The 15,908-nt window shown below is 33.2% G+C and overlaps 1 protein-coding gene and 1 pseudogene across 1 annotated transcript; both read left to right on the forward strand.

Moving 5' to 3' along the window:
* Positions 1-758: 758 nt before the first annotated feature.
* Positions 759-5,960, forward strand: LOC125862899 (2-oxoisovalerate dehydrogenase subunit alpha 1, mitochondrial-like). Its single transcript, XM_049543022.1, has 8 exons — positions 759-1,111; positions 2,618-2,657; positions 4,051-4,208; positions 4,404-4,503; positions 4,620-4,731; positions 4,992-5,131; positions 5,405-5,587; positions 5,676-5,960. The coding sequence occupies exons 1-8, from the start codon at positions 759-761 to the stop codon at positions 5,841-5,843; spliced, it is 1,254 nt and encodes a 417-aa protein (XP_049398979.1). The 3' UTR covers positions 5,844-5,960.
* A 4,914-nt stretch (positions 5,961-10,874) lies between these two features.
* LOC125861831 (2-oxoisovalerate dehydrogenase subunit alpha 2, mitochondrial-like) lies at positions 10,875-13,223 on the forward strand (annotated as a pseudogene).
* The last annotated feature ends 2,685 nt before the right edge of the window (positions 13,224-15,908 follow it).

Below are 15,908 nucleotides of genomic sequence, written 5' to 3' on the forward strand. Positions count from 1 at the left end.
TGACAGTATTAATAAAAATTCTGCTTCTATTTACTTATTAGAGTCAAATGATTTATGGCATGCCCGTTTGGGACATGTAAATTACAAAGTCTTACGAAAATTGATTACTTTACAAGTATTGCCTAATTTCAAATGCGATAAATCGAAATGCGAAATTTGTGTAGAAAGTAAGTTTGTTAAACATTCTTATAAGTCTGTTGAAAGAAATTCAAAACCTTTAGACTTAATTCACACAGATATATGCGATATGAAGTCGACACCATCTCGTGGTGGGAAAAAGTATTTTATAACTTTTATTAATGATTAAACTCGATTGATGATTGCACTTGATTTTGTTATGTATATTTGCTTAATAGTAAGGATGAAGCAATACAAAAATGAAGTGGAGAATCAATTGAATCTAAAGATAAAAATGATTCGGAGTGATAGGGGTGGAGAATACGAATCTCTTTTTGCAGAGATATGTTTGGAATATGGTATTATCCATTCAACTACTGCACCCTTTACACCACAGTCAAATGGTTTGGCGGAACGGAAGAACAGGACATTAAAAGAAATAATGAATGCCTTGATACTCAGTTCTGGTTCACCCGAAACCTTTGTGGAGAAGCCATCCTTACGATTAATAAGATACTCAATAAGGTACCCCATAGCAAAACGCAATCAATTCCATATGAGTTATGGAAAGGAAGGAAACTCAACTTGAAATATTTCAAAGTGTGGGGGTGTCTAGCCAAGGTAGAGGTTCCTTTCCGAAGATGGTGAAAATTGGACCCAAAACAGTGGATTGTGTATTTATTAGATATGTTGTGAAGAATAAGGTCTGCTGGTTTTTGGTTCACAAATCTGAAAATCCTGAGATTCATGTAAATATGATAATTGATTTAGATAACACTGAGTTCTTTGAACACATTTATCCGTATAAAACTGAATATGAGTCAACAAGTGAAAGACCTAAACGACCACGGGAAGAATCAACGGAAAATACACTACCTAATGAGGATCCTAGGCGTAATCGCCAACGGAAATCCACTTCTTTCGGACCAGATTTTGTGGCATTCTTACTTGAAAATGAGCCTCCAACATTTAAAGCAATTATATCTTTATCTGAGTCAATCTATTAGAAAGAAGCAGTCAATAGTGAGATTGAATCAATTTTAAGTAATCATACTTGGGAATTGGTTGATCTTTCTCCAGGAAATAAACCTTTAGGATCAAAGTGGATCTTTAAAAGGAAAATGAAAGCTGATGGGACTATTGACAAATATAAGGCTAGACTTGTAGTCAAAGGATACAAACAAAAGGAAGGTCTGGTCTACTTTGATACATACTCTCTAGTAACAAGGATAACATCAATTAGGATGTTAATAGCACTAACGGCAGTGCATGATCTTAAAATCCACCAAATTGATGTAAAAACAACATTCTTAAATGGAGAGTTGGAGAAACAAATTTACATGGAACAACCTGAAGGGTTTGTGGTTCTTGGTAAAGAAGAGAAAGTGTGCAGACTTGTGAAGTTGCTTTATGGGCTCAAGCAAGCACCCAAACAATGGCATGCTAAATTTGACCAAATAATGTAGGCAAATGGATTCAAGATTAACGAATGTGATAGGTGTGTTTACATTAAAAATGTTCTGAATCATGAAGTCATTGTTTGTTTGTATGTTGATGACATGTTAAGAATGAGTAAAAATATTGACGATATAAATGCTACTAAGCGCATGCTGTCCAGCGAGTTCGATATGAAGGACTTAGGAGTTGTTGATTTGATCTTAGGGATCAGGATTCTCAAAACTCCTCAGGGACTAGCATTATCTCAATCTCATTATATTGAAAGAGTATTGGCTAAGTTCAAGTACTTGAATTTCAATGTTGTCAAAACTCCAATTGATTTAAGCTTTACATTTCAAAAGAATGTAGGTGAAAGTGACTCTCAATTGAAATATGCCAGAGTGTTGGGAAGTTTGATGTGTATTATGAATTGTACGCGACCAGATATAGCATGTGCTATTAGCAAACTGAGTCGGTTCACTAGTAATCCGAATCAAACTCACTGGATGGCAATGAAACGTGTGTTGGGGTATCTGAAACATACACAACACTATGCTTTGCATTATAATAAATATCATGCTGTGATTGAAGGATATAGTGATGCAAATTGGATCACCGGGTCAAATGAAGTAAAATCCACAAGTGGTTATGTGTTTACACTTGGTGGAGGAGCAGTCTCTTGGAAATCGTCCAAACAGACATGTATGGCTCGCTCCACAATTAAATCTGAATTTATTGCTTTAGATAAGGCTGGTGAAGAAGTTGATGACTTCGAAATTTCTTAGATGATATTCCATTCCCGCCTAAACCTGTGGGACCTATTTGCATACATTGTGATAGTCAAGTAGTAATAGGTAGGATAGGGAGCGTCATGCACAACGAGAAGTCTCGTCATATATGACGGAGACATAACACCGTAAGACAACTGCTCTATAGTGGAATTATCACAATTAACTATGTGAAGTTAAGCGATAATGTGTCAGATCCACTAACGAAAGGCCTAGTGAGAGAGGCAGTTGAAACATCATCTAATGGAATGGGTTTACGGCTTAGGATAAGTCAGCATAGCAGTAACTCTATCTAGCAGACTGGAGATCCCAAGAGCTAGATTCAAGGAGAAAAATAAAGTTGTGACTGACGGTTCAACATTGTCAAATGTCAATCAACTCAATCCATTCTCATGATAAAGACAATGTTCAGGAACAAGGTTAAGACTTTAAGGCTTGTTAATGAGTTAATAAAGCTTAAAGTTTTTAATGATTTGCTAAGTTTGGCAGATTTGACCAAATAATGTATTTACGAGATGACACGGTTAGAAATCACCTATGTGAGTGTGAAGTGTAAGCCGCTTCAAAGAGAATTTTATGTCAAAAGCCTATTCTCTATACACTCATGAAACCAGGAGGTGTTTATGGTTGAAACGAACACAACCGTAAGAATTATAAATGGTAAAGGGTTAATTGTGTGACATATGGTTGTCTAGGTATACACCAAAGCTCGATTGTTCAAAGATATCGCATCTACCGATGACCGAGTATATCCGACATATGTTCACTACGGAAAGTCCAAGGGGAAACCTACTTATCCAGATGCAATTGATTCTTGCTTGTAAAGTACACACTCGTCCTTGCATTCCTTATGTTATAACCATTCCCCATTCATGTGGGGGATTGTTGGGTATATAGCAAGAGTTAATGGGAAATGGAGAGAAGATGAAAATAGAGGAACTTGAAAAGTCAAGTTGGGAACTTGAAAAGTCCTTTTATGCTTTAGTAAAAAGGCATTTGTCCCTCATCGGTGGTAGAAAGAAAAATAGAAGAGTTTAAATAGAGAAACACTTTTATTAATTGTTAAAAGGGTTGGTAATTGAGATCATTCTATCCTGGTAGGATATATTCCAAATCAAACCTAGGTTACTAGAGGGGAATAATTTCCTTAACGGGACACTGTGTATTCAGTGGGCTTGATCTTTTCTGTTCTGTTTTTCTAAATTCTGGTATGTTTTATAGATTTTAGTTTTCTTGTTGAATTAATTTATGTTCATCTGTTTCTTCACTGGTTCGGATAAACTTTGATAACTTCGTGTTTCTGCAAAGTTTGTTGAATCAGTAATATTGGTTTTTAACACAGATTGCTAATAATGATGGGCCCCTATTTAGAAGTGTTCAGGCTCCAATTGAGGTATGGGTGTGCGGGGAGTGTTAGGATGTATTGGAATTTGGTCTCCTTACATAGACTTGGACAAACTTCCCCTCATGAGCTAGCTGGGTGTGCGGGGGAGTGTCAAGATGTATTGGAGTTTGGTCTCCTTATATGGACTTGGACAAACCTCCCCTCATGAGCTAACTTTTGGGGTTGAGTTAGGCCCAAATGTCATATCTTTACATTATACATAAATTCGACTCCTCTATTACGTGTTATGTAAAATGCTCTACCTCACACCTACCTTTTAAAACGTTAGATGAAAATGTAAACACAATTTTATTATGATTGCAGTACAGGGAACCCGGTGTTCTGTTATGGCGCGGCTTCACCCTGGAAGAATTTACCAGTCAATTGCTTGGAAATAAGGGTGACAGTGGAAAAGGCAGGCAAATGCCAATACATTATGGTTCTAACAAGCTCAATTATTTCACCGTCTCTTCACCTATCGCGTAAGACTCTTCTAACCTTTTTCCTAGCACAAGATTGATTCAAATTATATATATATATATGCTTCACTTGAGTCGAGGGGTAAGACTGCATACACACCATCCTCTCCAGATCCATGTGTAGGATTACACCGAGTATGTTGTTTTTGTTGTTGTTGTATCGTCTAATTAAACTACTTATATTGTTCATTTCACCAGCACACAGCTTCCACAGGCTGTAGGCGCGGCTTATGCGCTGAAAATGGATAAAAAGGAGGCTTGTGTTGTCACTTATTTTGGTGATGGTACCACTAGTGAGGTGATTTTGAATAAGTACTACTCCCTCGTCCCTTCGCGCTATCCCTGAAACTATTTATTCCTAGACTGGAGATAAAGTAGTTTTATTTAATGAGTTTGTGTTTGAGTTATTTTCAGGGTGATTTCCATGCTGCTTTGAATTTTGCGGCAGTTCTTGAAGCTCCTATTATATTTCTATGCCGCAACAATGGATGGGCCATTAGCACCCCTGTTGCAGAGCAATTCCGAAGTATTCCCCTTGACTCAATTCAATCTGTTTTCAGGGTGAAAGATATTCAACGAAAAATGTTTTCTATGTAATAAGTTATTTTCTCGTGTTTGGTTATTCAAAATCTATTTCTCTGAAAATGACTTAAAGCATGTTTGGATTGGCTTAAAAGTTGGTCAAACCAGCCAATCCAAACGGGCTCTTAACTACATCATATCAAACATGGTTTGTATCTCAGACAACATAAGCTACATTTCTCCTAAATATTTTTCCAATGGTAGGTGATGGGGTCGCGATCAAAGGGCAAGCTTATGGCGTTAGAAGTACTCGAGTGGATGGCAATGATGCCCTTGCAGTTTATAGTGCTATTCGTGCAGCTCGCGAAATGGCAATAAAGGAACAAAGGCCAATAATAGTAGAGGTGTGAAATTCAGCTATTCCTATTAGGGAAACATGCCTGATATACATACCCTCGTTACAAAAGTGGCTCACATATACGTACCCCTACCGTTACAAAAGTGGCTCTGGGCCATTTGTGTAATAGTAGCGGTATATGTGTGTCACTTTTATAAGGAAGGCTATATCAACTCTAAATCGCAAAGTTGAGAAATATATCAGGTCCTATTCCCTTCCTATTATTTCCGTATAAGGTTTCATGCTTATAAAACTTCCATTTTGTAACACTTATAATTAGGCCATGGCTTATCGAGTAAGCGACCATTCATCGTCTGATGATTCAACCAAGTACCGATCCAGGGAGGAGATCGAGTACTGGAGAAGACGATGCTCAGTAGCCAGATTCAGAAAATGGATACAGAAAAATGGTTGGTGGAGTGATGAAGAGGAACTAGAATTCCGGGGAAATACCAAAGGGCAGGTTCAAGATTCAAAAATCCTAAAATGTATTTGATTTGATTTTTGTTCAATTCTACTATTTGTTGATTTAAAAAAAAAAAATAATGTAGGTGTTGCAAGCACTTGAAAGAGCTGAGGAAACAGAGAAACCTCCCTTGACAGATTTGTTTACTGATGTTTATGATCAAATCCCATTACATCTTCAAGAACAAGAGAGGTATATTAGAGACGCGATAAACAAACGACCAAATGAGTATCCTACTAATATACCTATATAGGCTACATTTTAAAAAAAAATCGATTTGAAATTGGTATCTTCGAATTCCAGTAATGTCCTCTATGTAATATGAATATACGATGCAGTTGTGGGTGTGCGCGTTTGTATCTTTAGTCTGAATTTGCACGAATTATCCAAGTTGAATTAAGTTTGAATCTGTTTATCTTCTTTATAAATGTGTGTCGTATGCATGTACCTTAACATAGTTTTTAGGGAAAAGGGTCTAAAATATCCCTCAACTTTGTTTATTGGTTGATCTGCAACCGTGTTGGCCTCTCTAAAACAGTGTGCCACTTTGACATTAGCTTGTTTCATTATGTTTATTTTGTCCAAATATTAATGTTTGAAGACTTGGGAGTATGGTCCTAATATCATTCACTTTTTGAAATTCATGATGATATAGCCATTAATCTAAATAAGTTTTCTGCCTAAAAGTCTATGTGCTACATTGCTAGTTGAAGAGGGATATCCTACAATATACCATGATACTATAATTTGTTGCATATTCTATCAAATATATAAAAAAGATAAATTTTTAAAAGTTTGCTAAAGGTAGAGATAAATTTGATCGTATAGCATCAACAGTAGAGATAAATTTGGCTAGATAGATAATATTAAAAAATAAAGGATAATTTTGACCCTTTTTCCTTTTCAACTTAATTTTAAATATATTATTTTTTGGAGTGCCTAGTTTGTATTTCAACTTTTGTTAGGTAAATCTTTATGATATTATTAATGCGTGTTACACAGTCTAGCTAGAGATATGATTCCATTTTTTCTTTTGAAAAATAAAAAATAGAAGAGAAGGGAAGTTGTTTTCGTTGTAAAATTAAGCTTAGAACAATATAACTACTATAAAGAGAAGAAGACAAGATATGTGCATAAAGGAGATAATTTTTCTTTTATTCAAGTGTACCTTATAATGGTAAATGATATTTCTATTTATAGGTTGATAAATCACTCTAAATACCACCATGTTAAATATTAAATTAGTAGATACATTGCTATCCCAAAGAGATTTATATCATCTAGAGAATATATATACATGAACGTAAGTATTAATTAGTTTATGAATAAACTAAATATACAATCCACTTAGTTCAATGAATTTATAACAGTTCTTTTTAATTTCTTCTTATTTTCTATTTTATGCAAGAAGAATAGGAAAATGCTATAGTCAAACCATTTAAATATTTTTAGCATGAATCATCGATCCATCTTTTCAGTATTATTTTATTTTCTATTTTATGCAAGAAGAATAATTTGTTTATATATTTATTTGAAATATATTTTGAAAAACAGTTTTTATTCGATGACAACTTCTCTACTCTCAAAGATAAAAATAACATTTGCATATACTTAATTTTTTTAGACCACACATATATTGTTGTAATATTATTGATGTTGTCGACACCCATTAAAATTTTATACAAAATTATTTTACTACTTCTTTCGTAAAAAATGATGTGATGTAATTTAACTGATCATTAAATTAAGAAATATAATTTTTTTTATATTTTAAAATATCCTTAAAATAAATAAAAAATTTAAATAGAAGAGTATACGACTTTTTGGGAAATTAGTAAGACCCTACATAAATAAATATTAATAAATATAATTAATTATTTACCGAATAAAAAACTATATTATTCTTTAAGGATTAATTAAAAAAATCAGATAAATTAAGGGAGTGCTATATTACTTACTAATGAATGTTAATGATCCTAAACATGAGGCAGTTAACATACCTTCTTAGGATCATTCAAAATTCATGAAAATATTTCGTGGGCTCCATCTATATTTTTTTATGTATAGAAATGTTCAAGGCTAGGTAGGACAAGTCTTGATCCACTAAGATTTTGCCCAGCTTTGTTCCGTCCTACTTTATTTAGTATATTTTACAAATTTGTTTATTTTTCTATGTTGGAGGTGTTTATTAATACGCGCTTAAGCTGACTATGACAATATAATAAAAATGTTGAAATGACACAAAGAAGGCCTACTACAGGTGCTTAAAATGAACAAGGTCTGCTTGAGGCGTGTAAGTGAAAGTTGATGTTAATTTTAAAGAACTGAAAATGGGCATAGATGTAACCAGAATTTCGAGAGAATGAGTGCACTATTACGAAAAGATGCATCTAAGATATAAATTTGATCGATTTGACCTCTAGATTCTTAACACTAGACCATTAAATTTAAAAATTATAGATCCAAAATATATACTAGTACTAGTTTTAAATTTTAACACACACATTTAATTATATAAAAAGTTTACAATGCTAAATGGAATTTCTAATGTAACACATTTGAAATTTTTGAAGGATTAAAACAAAATAAAATAAAAAATTTATTGAAACCCCAAAAGTGTTACCGATAATTAACCACTTGGAGAGGTGTAACTCCCAAAGCAACATGAATATAAGATTTAAATTTCTAAACCTAGAGAGGTGTTACGTACTCTCAATCAGTGTTTTAAAAGGCGAGGGCGTGAGGCAAGGCGTTTAATACAGTACAGGGCTAGGCATAAGCCCCGAGACACGGGGCGTAAGTCCCATGGATCTACGGGGTGTAGTCTCATGTATATTCAATTTTATAGTTATTACTAATAAAATAAGCAAAAGTAAACATTTCAATGATTTTACAAATTATTTTTTATAAATAACCTATAATATATAGAAATTATATTATAAGTTTTATTTGAGATATATTAATAATCAATAATGAAGAAAAAAAGTATTATAATTAATATTTGAGAAATATCATTACACCAATAATAAAAAAATATGATTTAAAGCAAAATAGTATCAAAAAAATAAATTTAAAACGCCCGAGCCTACGTTTTTACACCCAGGACTTACGTTTTTAAGCTCGAGACTTACGCCTCAAATTTTAGAACTTACGCCTTATGGATCTACGTCTTAATTTACGCCCTGAAGCGTTTTAGGTACGCCTCACCCCAAAAACGTTTTTGAAAATACTGCTCTCAATTGTCATCGTATTATATGATACTTTAAACGTGAATTCACACATCTATATTTAAGTAATTTTCAAAAAATATAATACTACTCTATATAATATAGAGAAAGGATAGGTTCATATGAACTCACGAACCCCCTCTACTTACGTCCCTTGTTAATGGATATGCCCTTGCTAGTGGGTTCCCGCCTATTTAGCCCCCGTGACTTTCAAACTCATCACCAAAGCCTCTTAATTATTAGTATTTCCAAAGAAGGGAACTCCATTATTGGAGTAGTTGCATGTATATTGTATAGTATTCTTCTATATATATATATATATATATATATAACACCATCTTCAAGCTCTTTTTTATGTTTTCATTAATTTCTCCATATATAATTAAGAAAAAACACCAATGGCCATTTGGATTTCAAGATCAAGAAGAATCTTTAACCATTTTGTTCAAAGGGCTTGTCCCTTATCTCCTCTTCACCCTAGAGGTTCAAGGCCATTTTCCTATTTTGAGTCCAAGCAACAAGAGCCACAATGCTATCATGAGGAGGATTATGATCATGTTGATATTAAACATTATGAGAACCAAGTAAGGTTTTAATTTATCAACTTCTTTTTTAGTTATATATACTATCTCCAATTTTATTCCATGTTGATTAATTAGTGTTCTTCAATTTTTATTATTATCTGTTATTTTATTTGTTTTGGTTATTATATTATTTATTGTTACAACATTTCTTTTCTTCATTATTTACGTAATAATGATTTTTTTATTGTTGTATTCCTTTTTCATACTTATATTTTGAAATACTTAGAATAGAGAGTCTATTGAAAAGTGTACTACACACCGTCCTTCCAAAATCTACTTATGAGATTATACTTAATATGTTATTGTTGTTGTGATCTCCTGTCTAAACTAAGGATTGTCCTCCGCATCCATTTTTTGATTTTTCGACTGTATCGGCCGTCATCTAGGTTAAGAATATTATTTACTAAATTTTGTATTTTGTTCCTACTATCAAATAAGAAGGGATTTAACTTATAATATATATATACACTGATCTTGTACATTTTGTTTATATTAACAATGGAAAAAAGTATGAAATATATCTGAACTTTGACCGAAATTGCTATAACAATATCGACCGTAATGTGTCCACGTGGGCACATATATACCTTTAAAATGCACTATTAAATAGTGTAGGGGGGTAAAAGGTCTTCCACAAAGTTTGGTATAGTAACAACAATTTCGGTCAAAGTTAGAGTATTTTTCAAACCCTTTTCCCTATTAACAACGTAATTTAACCTATTATAGTAGGTTGGCTGCTTTATTTTCCAGGTAATTAGTTGCAGTTATTATGACAGTATAATCCACTTTGTGTAAAAATTATTTTATATTGTCAAAATTAAACACAATAAAAATACCAAAATTGCACCTAATTTATCATCTATTTAATGTACATATATGTTAATTTCCTTTTAATTTGGTGTTAATATTGTTTACTTTGAGTTGTAATATTTCATAGGTGTAATTTTTAATTCCTAAAATTATTTAAAAATCGCATAGAGAATTTTTAATTTCAATAATCCTGTATATCCGAACATGAACAAAACACTGGTAAAATTTATCTAAAATTTATTATATATATATATATATATATATATAAAATCCCAATATTATACACTCACAAATGATCTTTTAATAACAATTCGATTTATAAAAAAATTTAACATTACTGCAACCATTTACACTACTTTAAGCGGCAATAAATATACACATTAACAAAAAGTATTAAAGCTTTTACCGGCATTTCTTAATTGTCATTGGATCCAATGTCGGTAAAGGTTTTATGGACATATATAAAGATTGCTAATTGCCGCTAAGAGTACATATTTAGTGGCAACTAAGCTATTACCGCTAAAAATTATTTTTGATATAGTGTTAATAGATTCCCCTTTTCAATCTTTCTTTGGGCATTGTATTCAAAATATGATAATCTAGGAAGGTTTCATATTTCATCATTTTTTATGAAATTTTTGGATAATATTATCTTTTTAACAGGCCATGGATTTCCCAGGAGGAAAGATTCCATTTGTTTCTCGAATGAAATTCATTTCAGAGTCATCAGAAAAAAAGTTAGCTTGTTATAGAGTTCTTGACAATAATGGCTCTCCAATTCCAGGCAGTGTATTTGAACAGGTAATTAATTTCAATTCAGGAAAAAATTACTCCTACATTGTGTTTATACTAAACCAATAACGAGTTGTTTGGTAGGATGAAATCTAAATTCTAATACATGTATTAGTGAAAGTTATTTAGTAAGTAATTCATTAAATCCAACCTCTTGCGTGACATATTTATAACCACAAGATTCAACCACGCGCCTGCATAACATGTGGTTTGGTGTTTTGTTAGGTGAAGAAAGATTTGGCAGTGAAGATGTATAGAAGTATGGTGACCCTTCAAATAATGGACAACATTTTTGATGAAGCACAAAAACAGGGGAGGTTATCCTTGTATATGGCCACTGTTGGAGAAGAAGTCATTAACATAGCTTCTGCTGCTGCACTCACAACAGATGACATTGTCTTACCTCAGGTCTTATTTCTTACATTTCATTGTTCTATCACAAACTCCTAATATACTAATAAAATATTGTGTTGATTTCTCAGATGGTCACTCAATTAATAGTTATTTTCTCATAAAGCCACTTTCTTTTGTTGAAAATAATTGAAATCAAGAAAAACAAAGTGACTTTCGTAGTTGAGTGATCACCTGAGAAATCACATGCTTTGTTTAATATATGTCTGAACTATTTTTTTTGTCCTAATTACTCATAAATTCGACTGTTTAATAATCTTGAACGCCCTATATTTCGTCACATGTCAAGTAAAACGCTCTGCCTCTTAAAATGCTAGATGAAAATGTAAATGTTTTTATTATGATTGTAGTACAGGGAGCCTGGTGTTCTGTTATGGAGTGGCTTCACCCTGAAAGAATTTACCAGTCAATTGCTTGGAAATAAGGATGATAATGGAAAAGGAAGGCAAATGCCAATACATTATGGTTCAAACAAGCTCAATTATTTCACCGTCTCTTCAACTCTCGCGTAAGAACCTTTTTCCAAGCACAAGATTGATTCAGATGACACCCACACAAAGGCAGGCAAATGCCAATAAATTATGGTTCTAACAAGCTCAATTCTCGCGCACACACATTAAGTACTCCTTACTTATATTGTTCATTTCCCCAGTACACAGCTTCCACAGGCTGTAGGCGTGGCTTATGCGCTGAAAATGGATAAAAAGGAGGCTTGTGTAGTCACTTATTTTGGAGATGGTACTACTAGTGAGGTGATTTTTGAATTAAGTACTACTCCCTCCTGTCCTCCATATAATCTGATGTTTTCGCCTCTTTATATCGCATTTAATGAGCTTTTATGTTGAATTATTGTCAGGGAGATTTCCATGCTGCTTTGAATTTTGCGGCAGTTCTTGAAGCTCCTGTTATATTTCTATGCCGCAATAATGGATGGGCCGTTAGCACCCCTGTCAACGAACAATTCCGTAGTATTCCCCTAAACTCAATTCCATCTGTTATAAGGGTGTGAATTGGTATGGTGAAAATATTCCCCCAAAAATGCTTTCAAAAGTCATTTTCGACAAATATTTTCTAAAATGACTTACATCATATCAAACACGGTAAACTTAAGCTACATTGCTCCTAAATATTTTCCAATGGTAGGTGATGGAATCGCAATTAAAGGGCAAGCTTATGGAGTTCGAAGTATTCGTGTGGATGGCACTGATGCCCTTGCAGTTTATAGTGCTATTCGTGCAGCTCGCAAAATGGCAATAAAGGAACAAAGGCCAATAATTGTAGAGGTGTGAAATTCAGCAATTCCTATTATTCCTGTGTAATGTTTCATGCTTATAAAATTTCCATTTGTAACACTTATTAGGCCATAGCTTATCGAGTAAGCGACCATGCATCGTCTCATGATGCAACTCAGTATCGATCCAGGGAGGAAAGCGAGTACTGAAGAAGACGATGCTCAGTAGCCAGATTCAGGAAATGGATACAGAAAAATGGTTGGTGGAGTGATGAAGAGGAACTTGAATTCCGGGGAAATACCAAAGAGCTGGTTCAAGATTCAAAAATACTAAAATGTAATCGATTTGATTTGTTTTTTATTCTATTCTAGTATTTGTTGATTTTTAAAAAAAATTTAATGTAGGTGTTGCAAGCACTTGAAAAAGCTGAGGAAACAGAGAAACCTCCTTTGGCAGATTTGTTTACTGATGTTTATGATCAAATCCCAATACATCTTCAAGAACAAGAGAGGTATATTAGAGACGCGATAAACAAACGACCAAATGAGTATCCTACTAATATACCTCTATAGGCTACATTTTCAAGATTTTTCGATTTGAAATTGGTACCTTTGAATTCCAATAATGTCCTCTATGTAATGTGAATATGCAATGCAGTTGTGTGAGTGTGCGCGTTTGTATCTTTTACAGAAAATAGTCTGATATTGCACGAATTATCCGAGTTGAATTAAGTTTGAACTCTGTTTATCTTCTTTGCAAATGTATGTTGTATGTTCATACCTTAAATTAGTTTTTATGTCTTCAACTCTTAATTCAATGAAGCCATAGTACATAAAATGTAGAACAGAAAAAATTTAAGATAAAATGAAAATACTGTATGAATGAGCAAAATGGAAATTGCAGCAGAAAGCATAAATTGTTTTCTTTTTACTTGGTTTATAACTCCAGCTATCTGGTGAAACTATACCTAAACGAAAAAACTCATTTTTTTAACCGTGCCAAAACACAAAGAATTGTTGCCCTTATTAGTAGTCGTAGACTGTTTTGTAGTTTCTAGTCCTTCGATTTCTATGACTATCTATTATTTCATGTATTTTGTTTGTAGTATTATTTTTGTTGTAGTAATAATTTGTTACTATCTATTGTCTATTGTACTTTCATTATGTCTTTTTTGAACTGGTTTTGCCTTGAGCGGTGATGATAGCATCCAAGGAAGCTCAAATCCATTGAAGGAAAATGATGAAGCTTTAGAAACTCCAAGGAGGCTCGTAACAATATCTCAAACCAAGGAGTTCAATGATAAGTTCAATGGGTTTCAATCGCTGATCCAAATGTGTCTTGTTGAGGAAGAAGAGCTCAAGCCCAAGGGAGATGAACTGTCCAAGTGCTACCACTATTTGGTGGCCCAAGTTGAAGTCCAAGAGAAGGAATATTGGGTCCAAAGTTCGGCCTTGAAGAAGTTCAAAGTGTGCAAAAGGCTCAAAATCGACCCAAAAGAAGGTCAATTTCAGCCCTTAAGTGGAGTTGAAATCCACAACCCAATCAAACCTAAATGGGGCTCAAAAGCCACGACCAAGAGAGGCCACAAAGTCCTTAATTCAGCCACAATTATTAGTGTTTTAGTTTTACCTTAGCCATCAAGCTATGATTTTATTTTATTATGTTCTAAATTGTTCTTTTAGAGTTTTATTGAGGCTAACAACCACCTTATTTATTCTATAAATAGGAGTGATTTTTCATTCATTCAAAAGACATTACATTGATATTAATAATATTTTAGAGAGTTCTTTTGAACCTTTGTGACATGTTCTTTGAGAATTCATCTTTAAACCTTTACTAGTTTTGAATCTTGACCACTTTATGAGTAACTAAAGACAATAATTATGTATAAACTAATCACCTTCTAAAGAAACCAAAAAGAAATCAAAGATATTTCAAGAAGAAATTACTTTATACTTTAAACAATAAAGATAAATTCTCCCAAAAATTCAAAAGAACTCTCTCAAATATATAAATATCAATGTAATGTCTTTTGAATGAATAAAAAAACACTACTATTTATAGAATAAATAAGGTGGCTGTTAGACTTAATAAAATCATAAATGAACAATCTAGAACTTAATAAATAAAATCCTAACTTGGTGGTTAAGGTAAAACTAAAACCATAATAATTGTGGTTGAATTAGACTTTGTGGGCTCTCTTGAACGTGGTTTTTTGAGCTTGCTTGGGCTGTTGATTTCAATTCTACTTAAGGGCTGAAATTAGCCTCCTTTTAGATTGATTTTGACCTTTTTTTGCATCACTTTAGACTTCTTCGAAACTAAACTTTGGACCCCAATATTCCTCCTCTTAAGACTTCAACTCGGGCCACCAATAGTTGAACTTTGGACCCCAAATAGTGGTTTTTAGGACGCCTATTTAAATAATAGCCCAAGTTTAACAGCGTGACAAGTGTGTTCATTGAATGAAACAAAACAACCAAGTTAAAAAAATGGCACCCGACTATCAATACACACGTTTCATTTGAATTGTTGTTGCTACTTGTCGCGCCGAAAAGTTTCATATTGGGGATAAAGTAAGAATGAAGGAGTACATACCACTCCATAACAATTCTTGTTGGTCATTTAGTTTTTATTTTAGGAAGCATTAATTCAAAATCTTGAACAATTTTGAGGAAATCGATTTCTTAAGCACATAAATTATGTGCTTGAAATTAAATTTTTATATTATGTTTTTCTTTTCTTTTCAGGAGACTAAAATCTTCACGATTTTATTCTATTCTCATTTTGGAAAAACTAGAATTCGTGTAATTTTCTACTCTGATTTATAATTAGATTTGAAGATATAAAAACTTCAACATTTCATTAAATCTAATTTTAAACATAATATTCTAACAAGCTTAAGGAATTCAATAAAATTATTTTAGCAGATATAACTGATAGAAGAAATTGGGAGTAGACAAATACAATCGTTGGTATGTTACGAAGAGAAATGATTAAAGTCCTTCGCAATTCAAAAAGTTGTAACCGAAATCATCTGACGAAGTTGTCTGCTCAGAGCATTTGTCTTTTAACTTTGAGTTTTCGACATGATATGTTTTTGACCACGAGATTAAAGAACATTTAAGCATATTCTATGTATCTTTAGTTTAACTATCCTGCGTTTTGAATTACCCCTTGACCCCTAACACCTCTCTAACTGCTTTACTGATGCCAGTCAACTATCCTGCGTCCCTACTACTCTCCCCCCCCCCCCCCCCCC

The sequence above is a fragment of the Solanum stenotomum genome, chromosome 4, assembly GCF_019186545.1.
Source record: "Solanum stenotomum isolate F172 chromosome 4, ASM1918654v1, whole genome shotgun sequence".
Classification (NCBI taxonomy): domain Eukaryota; kingdom Viridiplantae; phylum Streptophyta; class Magnoliopsida; order Solanales; family Solanaceae; genus Solanum; species Solanum stenotomum.